This window comes from Eupeodes corollae, chromosome 2 (genome assembly GCF_945859685.1).
Source record: "Eupeodes corollae chromosome 2, idEupCoro1.1, whole genome shotgun sequence".
Classification (NCBI taxonomy): Eukaryota; Metazoa; Arthropoda; class Insecta; order Diptera; family Syrphidae; genus Eupeodes; species Eupeodes corollae.
In genome coordinates this window covers 134,229,746-134,245,307 of record NC_079148.1, presented here as the reverse complement: position 1 = coordinate 134,245,307, position 15,562 = coordinate 134,229,746, and the positions used below count along the sequence as shown (strand labels likewise).

The 15,562-nt window shown below is 34.0% G+C and overlaps 2 protein-coding genes across 2 annotated transcripts; one reads left to right on the top strand and one right to left on the bottom strand.

Moving 5' to 3' along the window:
* Window positions 1-403: 403 nt before the first annotated feature.
* On the top strand, window positions 404-8,768 carry LOC129946637 (DAZ-associated protein 2). The gene is made up of 5 exons (XM_056056889.1): window positions 404-550; window positions 618-691; window positions 805-1,101; window positions 1,192-1,308; window positions 8,567-8,768. The coding sequence occupies exons 1-5, from the start codon at window positions 535-537 to the stop codon at window positions 8,600-8,602; spliced, it is 540 nt and encodes a 179-aa protein (XP_055912864.1). The 5' UTR covers window positions 404-534; the 3' UTR covers window positions 8,603-8,768.
* Window positions 8,769-8,771: 3 nt separating this feature from the next.
* Window positions 8,772-10,346, bottom strand: LOC129946636 (eukaryotic translation initiation factor 3 subunit I). Its single transcript, XM_056056888.1, has 3 exons — window positions 10,196-10,346; window positions 9,492-9,981; window positions 8,772-9,423 (listed from the first exon to the last, which is right to left on the bottom strand). The coding sequence occupies exons 1-3, from the start codon at window positions 10,196-10,198 to the stop codon at window positions 8,939-8,941; spliced, it is 978 nt and encodes a 325-aa protein (XP_055912863.1). The 5' UTR covers window positions 10,199-10,346; the 3' UTR covers window positions 8,772-8,938.
* Window positions 10,347-15,562: the final 5,216 nt, after the last annotated feature.

Below are 15,562 nucleotides of genomic sequence, written 5' to 3'. Positions count from 1 at the left end.
GGACTTTTACCCTTCTAGCTAAGTCTACATCGCAGTACAGCCCGTACAGCTCGTCATTCCATCTTCTCCTCCATTCCCCTTCGATGCATACGGGACCGTAGATCACACGAAGAACTATTCTCTCGAAACTTTTGGAACAACCTATTTTATTTGAATTTTAAGCTTACATTTTTTTTGCTTTCATTTTTGTTTTTAATTATAGTATTTCAATAAAAAAAAGTTTAAAAGATTTTTATATATTTCTGGTAATGAATTCTTAAACGTTCGATTTTCTTTTTGTATATATTTTTAAATAGAAAAAAGTCTACTACCGAGGCACCCTATTTACAAAGCACACTTGACATTCGAAAAGTACAGACCTAGGTTTCGATAACATACTTCTGTCATTTGTCATTTATGAATTCTGACTGACGTTACAGAACAGAAAAAAAGAAAACAAGCCAAAAGAAGAACTCAATTTTAACTCGTCTTCGTCACTCATTTGAGCGACGAAAGAAAATTATCGATTTCATTTTGAAAAGTGTTTTATTTAGAATGGCCGAAAATAAAAGTATTAAAAAAGATAATAGTAAATTATTATGAAAATCTAATCTTATCTAAATGATTTACCTTTATAGATGATAACTATCCTCAATTGCCAACTGCTCCAAACGGTCAACAACAATTCCAATTAGAACCTAGTCCCTACCACGTAAGTCCTTATTTACTGAACAAACATTTTCCAAATTTACATAGCTTCTTTGTATTATGATTAAAATGTACATACATATGTACATAATATATCTATATTTTGGAAAATATTAGAGACCTCCACCACCTACCTATGAAGAAAGCCAACGATGGAATCCTCAACCCATGTATGCTCAACAAGGTGGTAATTTCTATCCATCGATGAGTGGAAATCCCCCGCCATATGCAGGTATCCAACAACCTATGCAATATGGACAGCAACAACAACACGGAGTATCATGCTTTGCGCCAAATCAACCTCAATATGCATTTAACTACAATACTCAGCAGCAAATGCCCACAGGAGCACAAATGTCCCCACAACAACAGATTTCCAATAGAATGGCTTCGGTGAATATAAACCAATATCCGGTGATTTCAAAATCTTGAATTTTCTTCAGCAACAAAAAAAAAATTATTGTTTTCTTGTTTTATTTTTTGTTTTGACATGAATTCGTGTAGACTGTCACATTTGATGCTGGCGCACGTTTTACAGGACAAGGCCAAATAAGTATACCACCTCCACCTCCAGGCTGTGCCCCAACTCCCGAACAACTTGCCGCGCTACAAGGACAACCGGTGGGTATATTTATAAAAACATGAATATAACGGTGTATAGAGTGTCTTGCCTTAAGCATATGTACATTAAAAAGTATTTAGGTCTTTTTTTTCAAAAGAAAATAAACCAATACCCCTGGTTACAAAATTAAGTTGTTTTTTCTGCCACACCAACCAACGGAATATCTCACATTTTATTTATGGTTCCTGTTTTTCAAATATACCTCTTTAAAAATGGCGTTTCTGAGCTTATGATAACATACAACAGAGTTCTTAACATAATATGATGAATACAAATCTTTACCTTTACAATTTAGGATTTTGTAATATTAGTTTTTTTTTTTCAAAATTCTCATTTGGCTCTTTACCGATTCCGAATTCGATATTCGACTTTAACTATAAGATCAAATTCAAAAATTCTCGTTTTCAACATATTCTTATCAGTTTATTTTAAACACTTGATTTGATAATCTAAATAACTGACACTTAGTTGAAAGCCCGGTTTAATTGGAAAATGTGATGATTAAAAAATGGAGGCAGTTGCAATATGCTTTCAATAAGCAGTAATAATTTAGACATTTGAGATTGTTAGTTCAAAAAAAAGTAGATCAAATCTTTATGTTTACAAAAGCCTTAAACTTTTTGCACAAATGTGAAACTGAGATGATCAGTGTCTTAAAAAAGTATGTTTAAGAGTCAAACGCATTTCGAGCACCAAGAGGCCTTCATAAAGTAGGTTTGATTTAAACTCAGGTCATTATTTTGTCAGTTAAGAGCGAGGCTTAGTCAGACAATCACCCCTATCGAGGTAACCGATCGGATAGGAATTTTCTTCGCAACCGTTCGGATACACAAATCGGCAGGATTAGTCAAAGGCAAAAGTCCATATACAGTGTTGGACAAAATAATGAAAACAAGCTTCGCGTTCATTCTTTTTAATACATAAAAAAGTATTTGTGAAGAGTAGGAAAATAAAAACTACGCAGATAGATTTTCAACAATTTATTGCTTAATACAATTTTTTTTTAAAAATATAATATTGAGAAATAATGATAAAAAATAGACTTCTGAATATTATGTTGCTTCCACCTGGAAAAAATAATAGAAACAAAATTAGAATGGTACCCTTTTTGTAGCGAAAAAATAACTTAACTTTGTATTTTTGACCACAACTCGTCTTTCCTTTTTGTTTAACAATCTCCGATCCTTCGCTTTAGGATGCCCCATGAGTGTTCAAATGGGCTTAGGCCGGGACGACAAAAGACTTAACTGCTAAAAAAATAAAAATATTGTGTTTTAAAAATGATGGAGACACTTATTTCTATTATTTTTTCCAACACTGTATGTAATTGCATGCGAAACATGCGGGTGTGTATTTACAATTTTCTTTTTACCGATTTTCTCCGCAAATGCAAATTTTAAAATAGTCAGTAATGGTGAGCAAGTGACGTAGTGTTGAAAAGAGAAGATTGTAAGATTTGTATTTAAAATAAATATAATTGGGTGGCGCAACAGTCCGTTTGAGAACTAGGGTGCGAGTACTGTTGTCAGGGATGAAAGGGACCTACAGTTTTAAGCCGAATCCGAACCCGAACGCAAATTTGAGAAAGCACTTCATGACAAGAATTACTCTTGGAGAATTTGTCAATTCCTCGCAAGAGGCAGTACCCGTGAAAAAACCTTCAGTTGGCATAGACAGGGATCAAACCCAAGACCTCTCGCATGACAGTCCATCGCATTTTTTTTTTATTAATTTTTATTAGTTCATTCTTAAACCTATCTTAAAGCTAGACACAAATTCATAAAACTAGCCTAATTATCCATAACTTACAACTAACTTAATGGTCCCATACGGACACTCTAAGTTAAACCATAACACTTAAAACTAATGTCTTTCAGCCCTAAGATCTATTTTACTTCATTTAAATGTTATTTATTTTTGTATTTATTAGAAAATTTAAAAAAAAAAACTAATGTCAATATCCTTTTTTATTTTGACTTATAAACAACTTAAAATTAGGTCCCTAATATAAAACTTAAAAACTAACTTAAACTACCTACAAACTTCTTAAAACTAGAACAACCACAGCAGCAAATCTTACGTTTTTTGTTTTTATATTTTATTGTCTTTTTTGTGTTTTTTTAATTTTTTTTGTATTTTTTTTGTGTGCCACCATGCCTATTCCACTTAAAACTAAACCCTAATACTATTAAACAAGTATTTAAGCCGGCCAAGGCTTAAAACCCCATCCCGACTACCCAATATCAAGTGCCGATTGAAGCCACCAAAACTGGTTCTCCTGCTTCACCCCATCAGTTCAGTCCCGCTGGGACACAGCCCTACTGAACCGAAGGAGCTCTGCTCCGCCTTGTGCCATGACGTTCCGATTGTACAGGAGTCGCCTATCCACGGTTCTTCGTCTGACGTGGTAGATTAACGGAACTGCCAATCTATCCTGTATCAGACCGCATTTGTCTAAAAAGAGGAATGCCTCTGGTGGAATGAAGCCGCTCAAGCGTGCACTTTCAAAATACTAGTCGTTCTGATAGAACGCCCCGAAAATTAAATTGTTGGTCGAAGACATAGCTCATGCAATGTGACCTCGAACGAGTTTTATCACGAAATTTTCAATTCTATTGATTCGAGCCCCGTTGTATAGGACCTCGTTGGAATAGTAATGCACAGAAGAAGATTCGGCTGTTCGATATAAGCCGGTATATAAACACTGCCGCTCGAACACCCGAAACTTCTCCATCTGGGAAGGGGCACAACACAGGACAACCATAAACGATCATTGGCCGTATGAGGGCCATGTAGCAAATTACCTTCACTCTGGGGTCAAGCCGACTGCTAAAACACAGCCGTTTCGTCAGAGCGAAGGCTCCTCTGGCCCTGGTCAGAGCAGCATTTATATGTCTGTCGAAATATAAATACTGATCTAACCAGATACCGAGGTACTTCACTACACCTTTGTTAGCTAATGGCTGCCCGTGAAGATCAACGATCACCATCTTGCGCCAATTCTTGAACGTATCCCTCGTGGCCTTAGCCAACAGAGTCCGGAACAGAATTGTCTCCGACATCTAAAAATTTATTTTCAGTTTCCAGTCGTCGCAATATCGCTGAATCTTGTCGAAATCACGCTGCAAGAGAATTCTAATAACCTCAACCTTTCGGGCCGTTCTGTACGCAATTAGATCGTCGGCGTACGCAATTGCCTTTGTAAGACTACCTATCAGATCGCTGGTGTAAATGCTGAAGAGAATCGGCGAATTCACGGCTCCCTGTTGAAGACCATTTTTAATTGAGAATGTTGTGGTAGAAGTTACATTGCCACTTTTGACAACAAACTTTCTACCGTTAAGCATATCATAAAGTATATACAACAATGGCTTGCTAATGCCAAGCCTGCTCAGTTTTAGGTAAGACCCTCTAACCATACGGTGTCAAAGGCCTTTTCCAAATCAAGCAGAACTGCACCTGTGCATTATTGTTTTGATTTATTCCATTGGATATCAGAAACGAGTTTAGACGCAGCATGAATTTGCGTCATGATCCGCCTTGAACCCGAACTGTTTATCCGCAATTATTTTGTTGTCCGCAGCCCACTTAGTCAGAGCCCTATTAATGATTTTTTCGAAAACTTTGCTGATGCTCGGAAGAAGACTTATGGACCGAAGATTTGACGGGTTGGAGTTGTCCTTTCCCTTTTTCGGGAGAGGATGAACCACAGCGGTCTACTAATGCACTGGATAATATGCATTATTCAGTGCATTATTGAAGAGCGTGGTGTAAATGTCAATTGCTTCCATTGGTAAATGTCTTAGTACAACGTTGGATATAGCATCGACGCCTGCTGACTTTTTGTTTTTTATTGAATTGAAGATGAGCTGAAGCTCAACCTTCTTCAGGGACTTGGTCCCGTTTGCTCGGCGATTATGGCATTTGCCAAGGAATCGTCAATGAACCGCATGAAACCGCGGTTCTTAGATCGCCATTGTGTCATATCATTTCGAAGGTAAAAGTGATTAAGTGGGGCTCTGTTTTCCAGGTCGTGGTTGGGGCGAATGCTCACATTCACCTTGTACACTTGCTGGAAAGCAGCTCCTACCGCCTCCACTTTTTCCTTCGGATCTTGAATTATGTAAAAGTCAATGTCAAAGATGGCTTCCTCTGGATCTATTTGCGCCGTCCTGAGTACGTCTCTGTTCTCTTCAGTTCTTTGGAGTTTAAGACACGGAAGGTCATTATCGTTTTTTTCCTGAATATCTTGTTGATTTTGGGGAACATACTAGGGTCACTTGAATTAACTGACCGGATCTTGCGGTCCCAGTACTTGTTAATTGATAGCCTGTAGTTCTCCTTAATCAACAGATTGACATTTTTTATTGACGACTTCAGTGTCCTAACCTCCAAGTCGTGTGGGTCTGTAAGTCGTCTGTACAAGTTTTTGAGCCACTCTTGTGCCTACGTAGTGCGTCAATTGTCGCGTTTCTGTAAGCGTACTTTTGGTCCCGTTCTTTGTACTTTGGAATTGTCCGTTCTATCGTTCGTTTTATTGTTTCGTCCATCTGTTGTAAATGTTGGTCAATTTCTGTATTTGTCAGGTTTCTGTTGTTTGGTGGGCCTATGTCATTCGAACGTTGTTCTCTCGCTAGGGCGTTGGTGAAACGAGGCCAACGCATCTTACTGTAATTGTAAGAGTGCCTTGCAACGTATTCCTCCAACTCCACGCGTTCGTTCGGAATCTGCACTAAAGCAGCCAGTCTGCAGTGGTCACTGTCGTACTCGACTGTCTGTAAGCAGTTTCGAGGGTGATTACCCACTTTGTATGTAACTGCCAGTCTGGTGTCGTACAGCAAAAGATTCAGAAAGGAGCCGCTTCTTGGATACAATGGCTTTTCAGTAGCCACCAGGTCGACGCCATATTCAACGCTGTAAAGATTCATCAAATTAAAAAGATGATTACCTCTGGACAGTCCATCGCACTAACCATAATGCCACGGGATTTGTACATCAAAGGCAATTTGGAAAACGTGTTCATTTTGCATGTATGCATGGTAGGAATTTTACCAGCCTAAAGAATCAAATAAGTTTTTGTAAAAAAAAAAGCTTTTGACTCTTGTCCTTGTTCTATTGACAGGTTTATTAAAGACAATAGGCAGGTTCAGGCAACATAAGGGACTTTATTTGCAGTCAACTTTATTCTTTGAACGTACATTTTGACCAAAACAACTAGTTAGTTTTTCAAGTATCATGAATTTCAAATTCAGAACTTTACTTCGCAAAAACCTTTTCTTTTTTTTATATATAATTAGCAAACACTTAAAGGGTTTTTTATACCTTTAATATGCCAAAGACACACTGTGAGCATTAGGAAAAGAGAGAAGGGTTGGATAGGAGGTGTCGGTGTACATTGGTTTTAAATTTCTGAACATTGCAATGATAGAGAAGGATAGAGCGTGGCAAGGCGTTCCACATTCGAGTAGTACGGCTAAAAAAAGAATCTATGAACTTCATAGTACGGCCGAATTTGGGTTCAAGGGTAAACTGATGGGCATTCCTAGAAGCGCCGGTATTACGGTTAAATTGTTTAAGGGGAGGAATGCAACTGGCTATTTCACCAGAGCATAGTCCGTTAAAATAACGGTAAAAAAGGGTGAGGCAAGAAACCTTGCGTCGATGTATGAGTGATGTAAACGATTTGATGATGTTAATGTCACCAATCATTTTAAAAGCTCTTTTTTGAATACTCTCTAAGAGGCTTAAATAAGTTACTGGAGCACCAGCCCAGAGATGAAAGTTATATTCAAGTTTCGAACGTATATAGGTTTTGTAGATTGTAGCCAGATCCGACGGAGAGAAAAATTTCTTGCAACGTCTCAAAAAAACCTGGACATCTTGCTGCATTTTTTGCAACATCGCGTATGTGATCGCTCCACAAAAGGTGGTTGCTGATGCACATTCCGAAGATGTCAAGATTATCCGTTTCGTTGATGCAAGTGCCACTCAAAGATAGTGGCAAAGAGGGTTTATTTCGCTTTAACGATGCAAGACAGCATTGCGTTTTCGAAGCATTAAATTCCACATGATTTTTTATTCCCCATTGTACAATGCTGTGTAGGTCGGAATATGAATGAGGGCTCATCAGAAGATGACCACTAAACCTTGTCTTGATGCATATTTTCTGGAATAAATCATCTTCTGATGAGCCCAACCATTACATCAGGGCGAAACGCATATATGAACACTTTTATGCTTGTTCAAATTTAAATCATATTTATTGAAAAGACAGTTTTTTTGACAAAAAAAAAAACCTTAACAAAAAAATTAATAAAATTTTGTAAAAATTGAATTTCGACTCAAATACCTTTTAAAAACTTTGAGATATTGGCTTGAAATTACTTTTGTCTTTTAAAAAATATTGTTTTCAACGTTCCGTAAAATTTTGAGAAAAGTCGAATTGATAGTTTTTTTACAAACAATGAAAAAAGAAAATTTAACAAAAGTTGGTAAAAATTGATTTTCGACTCAAATATATTTTCACAACTTTGAGGTATTGGCCTTAAACTAATTTTATCTTTTAAAAAATATTGTTGTCAACACTCAGTTAAATTTTGAGGAAAATCTATTTTTTACAAAAAATAAAAACCTAACTTGGTAAAAATTTACTTACGACTCAAAAAGCTTTCAAAATTTAAAAATATTGTCTTCGATATTCATTAATTTTTTTTTTTATAAAAATCCAATCTACAGAAAATAGTACGCAAATTTGGTAAAAATTGATGTTCGGTTCTTGATATCTCCCAAATTAATTTCATTCATCTAATTTGTTAAAATTTAAGAAATGCTACTGTAATTGGTTAACATTTTTTTCGACTAAAAATCTATTTTACAAAACTAGATTTTCAAACTAAACTATTTCCTTATATGAAAAATATTGTTGGTTATTTTAAAGAATTATTCAACTAACAACTCTTTTAACCCAACACGAAAACCTACAAACTTTTAAGCAAGATAAATCGACACACGGGATGGGAAGTTATCAGTGTGGGTCGCATCCCATCCTTTTTTTGTATGGTAGCACCGAATTTCGAACTCGAATTGTAAAGTTCGCCAACCTGGTATGTCGAATGTGTTAGTTCGCTTATGAAAATATCTCACTTTGAACGTTCGATTCGCGAACCATAATAAGGGTATTAATCTCATTGAATACATTTATAATGAAATACTTAATTATTTTTGATTTTATAAAGAAATCTTTTTTCCTCTTTTCAGGTGATATTAAAAAAGAAAAAGAATTCGTTTTTCTAAAGGACTTCCATAATTCTAGTGGGTGTATCTCGGCGCAAATAAATATTTCTTTGTATTTTGCCACAGAAGAATCTTATAATCTCTTCTTGTTCTTCATATTCCATGTGTTATTGTTACAAAAAAAAAAAGAAATTCAATAAATTAAAACTTATCTTATAAAAACAAAGGATTGACACATTTTCAATTTGTTTATTGCCATGAATATATTTCGACAAAAATTGTGTGTACACTTGGAATACATTCACGTTAAGCTATGTGGGTTGTTTTTTTCTGTTGTTTTGTTTTGTTAATAAAAATTTACAAACGTTTATTTCTTATTTTCTTTTTTAAATCGGATTACTCGAAAATATTATCAAAATACGAGCTATCAAATGTTTGAACGCGAACAAAACCATCTTCACCTCCAGATGCATAGCTTTTACCATCGGGATGGAATGCTAAACTGTTGATTGGACCGAAATGACCCTTCAAACGAGCGAATTCTTCTTCATAGATCAAATGGAAGAAACGTGAATCGAATTTGCCAGCTTTAGTTGAGGTTGTTGTCACTTCCATGGCATCTTGACCACCACCAAGAACAACGTGATCCATGATCGGACTGATGGAAGCTGAATTGACGGGTCTTTCGGTTTTGTAGGTCTTCAAGCACATGAGCGATTCGGAGTCGAATAATTTAGCTGATGTATCTTTTGAGGCCGTTACGAACATTGTGCCATCTTTGTTCATTTGCATGTCATTGATGCCGGCAGTGTGGTCATTGACCGAGTTGATTTCTTTGCCTTTCCTGATGTCCCACAGAGATATTTGACCATTCTCATGACCTTAATAAGAAAAACAATTCAAAATTTACACTCTAAATCGGTCTACAATGAAAAAGTGTTCAATTTACCTGTGATGATTGTCTCATCGAGAGCACCCCACAACATCGATGTAATTTTGGACTGCAACATGGGAATTCTGAGGATAGCATCCTGATCGGATATGCTCGAATCGGCGTTCCTCACATCAATGATAAACAACTCAGAGTTCTGTCCCATAGCCTTATCCGTGGAGTATGCAGCCTGGTTGCCCGAATAACTGAAATGGGTTGTTCGCACTGACGATTTAGCTGGAATCGAAGCAACCACTGATCCGTATTCAACGTCCCAGATCTTTGTTGACATATCACCGGCACCGGAAATGAGTTTGGACGATGTCCAATCTACATCCAAACACCAAACCGCTCCCTGATGGCCGTTGTAGGTGCCAAGCCTTTCACCGTTCAATGACCACCAAACATTGGGCTTTTGATCCTTGGAGCAGGAGAATAACAAATCACCTTCGCGATTGTATTTGATTTGCGTTATGGAACGCTCATGTCCCTGAAGCATCAAAGGTCTCTGTTCCAAAATAAAGAAGAAACGAAATAATAAAATCAGAATCAGGGATGCAAAAAATGAATAATTTGATTCTTAAAAAGACAAAACGTCACAACTTTTTCGAGGTTAGAATTTAAATAAAGTTGATTTTTCACGATATGCGACGGTTTTTAGGAGTTAATATTATTAAGAACACTTGAAGTAATAGTTTATTAAACATTTAAGTTGATCTTACCATTTTTAAGTAATTATTTTATGCGAATTTATATTAAATTGTAAATTCCACGGAATCGCATATGCAAAGGCGACTGTCAAAAAGAGCGTTTCGTGTGAAAGAGTGATACCAAAACGAATTTTTTATTGTAATTAAAGTTTGAGAATAAGTGTTAAGATATATATGGAATCTTAAGGGTATGGCTTCACTATTGGTGTAAGAAACAGGTTTTACGAAATATATATATTAAAAAAATCAAAGAAATCAGAAAGACTATGTCTCCACAAAAAACATCTGGGGTGCAATCGCGTAAGGTGATTGTTGACCATCAAAATGAACGATTTTGCACAACGTAAAGTGAAATTTGTTGCTATGGTTTGTTAGTGACAGCTATTTAGGTGTCACTTTCATATATTTGTATACATTTTTTTTTTGTGAGAAAGATAATTTGTGTGAACTTCAGCTCCACTGTAAATTTAAAATTTTGCGAAAATATATTAAATTAAAATTAAAATAATTGAACAGTAATGTAAACTTCAATGCAAATGTAATATCAGAGAACCAGAACGAGAAATGACTAATCAACTTAAGGAATAAAGCAAATATTTTGGAACTTCCTAACCAAATGTTACTATGAAACTTTCTATTAATATTTATAAATAAGTTATTTACAACATTATGTATATATATACATTATTTATTTCAGACTCTTGAAAAATGTTCGATTGAACAAAGAAACGTTTGTGTATGTTTTTCGGTTACTCGATTTGCCATCAGGAATAAGATCAAGACATATTCCGCCTATATTTCAACTGGCTGCAACTTTAAGTCTCAACTATAATAGACTTAACCGACCTTAAGCCAGCTTAATGGAACGAAACTTCGCTAACTTTCGCGCAATTACGCAATAGCCATTTAAATGACTCAAACTTAGCAAATGTCAAATTTGAAAAGCATTTGCCTAAGTTACTTGAATCCATTATGGTTACTTTTTGTTTTGACAATAACTTTTCGTTCGGTTTTGACATTAGCTTATTTTCGGTTAAGTCTATTATATTTGGGCTTTTAAATCTTCTTGGAAGTGTTTATCAACAAGTTGGGGAGTATTGACCTGTACCGATGGGCCAAAGTATTGTGCAGTTGGTTCTATACCTACTTTTCATTAAAATTGAGCCCTTAGATTCAAAAAAGAATATTTTTTATACTTATTTACATATATTATTAAGTATAGTTATAGGTATACATACATTTTCGCAGAAACAAAACTTTTCGAAATTCAACACAACAGCTGATTCGGTAATGTAAAGACCGCAGCACGATTTTCCTTCTGATTTTTTTAAAGTTAGGTAGGGGTCTCAATAGAACATGTTTTAAATATTAAGGCGAGGAAACACCGTTATGAAACAGAGATTGAAATCTGAACCTATATTTTTTGTTAAACATAAAAACGAAATGAAATTTACGTAGGTCCGAAAATTCCTGTTAATCTGCGCACGACAAGACACTTTTAAAACCTCCCCAAAAGAACAACTATTTGCGCAAGTGGATATTCGTAACTTTGTATATATATTCATAACTTTTTATATATATTATTAATATACATATAAGTTGATTCCAGCGTTTCATTATACTTATTTAAAGTTTCAACGGAGGGCTAAAATTACGACATCGCTGCTGAGCAACTTTTTCAACATCAATAATTTTAAATTTGAAACTTTACTGCATTAACTTCCATCTTCAGTTTATTGCTAGAAAATACAAAAACATTTGTATCTACGAAAATTTTGTTTGCCGCATTCAAAAAATCCATTTATTTTATGAAGTGATGGAGTAGTACTTATTTCTTTTCTAATTTGATAAGGAAACTGTTTATTAACATAAGTAATGAAGTTCAGCTTTCATTATATGAGATAATGTGAACAGCTGAAATTTTCATACAAGTACATTACTTGATACTTAAGATTATTTTTGACTTTCCAGACACATTTAAAAAAAACTTGCCTTAATTGAAAATCCATTCTAACAGTACTCGCACACAGGAATGGTTGAGAGTTGTAAGTCACTAGGCCCTGGTTCACAATGGACTGTTGCGCCACCCCATTTGATTTTTTTTTTTAATTGAAAACCGAATGTTTGGCAGTTAGCCAATAGCTGCTTTTAATCTCAGACAGATAGGTTATCCGGATACCTTTTTGTTATTGTCGTATGTCACTTGTGTGTCATTTTATTTTTTGTTCTGTAATAGTTTAATGTTATTTATGTTTTGTATTTTGTTCGTGTGTTAGGCTATAATTGTATTATTTTTTTACTAACAACTAGAGCACTATTCACATGAGCAACGAATGACCGAATATTCGTCGATTTTGACAAAACAGGAACGATTTTTTAGGTAAAGTACGCGCGATTATTTTATTCGTTGCGAGTGTGGATAATGTGGAACGTGAATAAAGTTTGACAGTTCGCATCAACTTAAATTTTTTTTGCGAAGAATACATTTGTTTTCTAAAATTTATTAATGTATGAAAAAAAGTAAAAGTAGGTATGTATCATAAATCAAATAGAAACTATATTGCTATCATTTTGTTAAGAATTTGTGTGGAAATATGTCTTCAAACGTATATAAACTCACATTTTGTAATTCATTCGTCGTTCGTTGGTCGCACTCATGTGAATACTACTTAAGGTGGTATTCTGGTCTAGAGACATGAATTTTAGGTAATTTTTGAAGTGCTGTAGAAAAAAGCAAGCAATAATTTTACCATCAATTTTTTTATACGTTATTTATTCACATTAGAAGCATACAAAAAAAATAAAAAAGTAAAAAAATCAAAATTCCGTTAGTTATCAGCTGATGGAGTGGTGCGTCTCAAAAATTTGGTGCGTGACCATACCCACGATTTTAACTCTCCTAGAAATCTGAAATCAATAACTAAAAAAGATTATTAATCTACAATAATGTCGCAATGTCTGGAACTACGGAAAAGTTACAAACATTTTTTTTACAAAATGGCGACTGCCTAAAAAAAAAAGGAAAAATTTACCACTCTTTTGAACATTCTTCGATTTGTTAAAAATAGTAAAAATGAAAATTTGGGGATTGCCGTAGTTCCGGACGTAGACAAGTCCCTAAAGAAGACTCTCTTAAAATTTCAATTAAATCGGTTCAGCAGAACCTGAGAAATTGTGAATTCAAAAAGACAGTTCTGAGAAAAACGCGTTTAAAGTACCCCATTATGTATTTTGTTCTATTAGATGCAGCCCATTGGGATAGCTGCTCAGCAAAATACTTATTTCTCCGAAAATAATTAGAATTTGGGAAAATCCTCTCGTAGATATATTCTTAAATAGTTAAACTATGAAAATATGAAAAAAAAATCGATTTTGTTTTATTTCTAGACCAGAATACCCCCTTAACACATGCACTTATGATGAGCCTCTGATTGTAGTTTGCTATAAGCTTACTACTTTCTGTAAATTCTGAATTGAAACAAATTTGTATACATCTGATTCAAAACAGCTGGGATGTCAAAAGAGGAATCCAAAAACATATCCAAGAACTTCTGGCAAATGCGGGTATCTGACAGAACAGCTGTTTCAACATATGGTTGAATTTGAAGGAATCCAACAATTAATTTAAAATTTCTTTGTTTTTCAGTAAAAAAATCGGGGAATTATTGAGTTTATCCAATGAAATTGTTATTTTATAATAATTTTGTACCTCTAAATCTCTACTTTCCATGAACAGCTGAAGGTTGTTTTGATATTTTGCGAGCTATTTCAATTTAGGTATCCAACTCGTTCAGTAAGGTATCTTAAAATCCTTATATTAAGAAAGAGAATATTTGTTGACTTGAGTTACTCAATAAACAAATTATTATATTTATTGTTGGAGAAGTTGTATAAATATAAATATAAGCCAAAGAAGAAAATTGTAACTTAAGGACTTACAAGATACTGCTTAAACTTTTATGTGAGTTATTGATTATTGTCTTTCATGAAAAATGTTCAGAACATTATTTTTTATCTGACAAAAGACGGTTCTGAATTTTCTGTATTTTTAACTTTCCATAGGAAGTTATTGTAATGGGTCCGATTTGTCAAATTGAAAATTTTGACATTTCTCGACGTTTCAATGATGATTTAGAATGATGTCTGTGCGTGCGTGTGTACGTACGTTCGTACGTCCGTACGTTCGCGAAGTTTTTTTCGTTGTCCATAGCTCAAGAACCAAAAGAGATATTGACTTCCAATAAATTTTCTTAGACAGATAATAAGGCAGAAAGATGCAGAGGTCTCTCAAGAAAATTGCGTGGGCGGTTTTTTTTACCATAGAAGTTACGAACCAAAAACGCTAGAGACTTGAATTAAATTTTATATAATATATTGCAACGTGATACCAAACTAGTATATTTTTTGAAGAGTATCCAATTAACGGTTTTTTTATAGATCAAAAAATAAACTGAAAAAAATATTGCCACATCGAAAATTTTACGAATAAAACATGACGTTATCTCCAAAACAATTTTGTGCCACAAAAATATGGTTTTTAACATTCTGAAAAATTTTGAGAAAAATCGAATTGACAGTTTTTTGAAGAAGAAATTTTTGACATTAAACCTTGTCTTGACGCATGTTTTCCCGCATAAATTATCTTCTGATGAGCCCAACCATTACATCAGGGCGAAACGCATATATGAACACTTTTATGCTGGTTTGATTTTAAATCATACTTATTAAAATGACAGTTTTTTGACAAAAAATCAAAACCTTAACAAAAAAAATAATGAAAGTTGGTACAAATTGATTTTCGACTCAAATATCTTTTCAAAACTTTGAGATATTAGTTTAAATTACTTATTTCTTTAAAAAAATATTTTTTTTAGACTTTCAGTAAAATTTTAAGAAAAATCGACTTGATAGATTTTTTTACAAAAAATAAAAACTTAAAAGAAAATTTAACAAAAGTTGGTAAAAATTGATTTTCGACTCAAATATATTTTCACAACTTTGAAGTATTGGCTTTAAACTAATTTTATCTTTTAAAAAATATTGTTGTCAACACTCAGTTAAATTTTGAGGAAAATCTATTTTTTTACAAAAAATAAAAACCTAACTTGATAAAAATTTACTTACGACTCAAAAAGCTTTTAAAATTTAAAAATATTGTCTTTAAATTTATTTTTATTTCACATAAAATATTGTCTTCGATATTCAGTAGTTTTTTTTTCTTTTATAAAAATACAACAGTCCGTTTTTTCATAAAAAAAAATAAAATCTACAAAAAATAGTACGTAAATTTGATGTTCGCTTCTTGCTATCTCCCAAATTAATTTCATTCATCCAATTTGTAAAAATATAAGAAATGCTACTTTAATTGGTAAACATTTG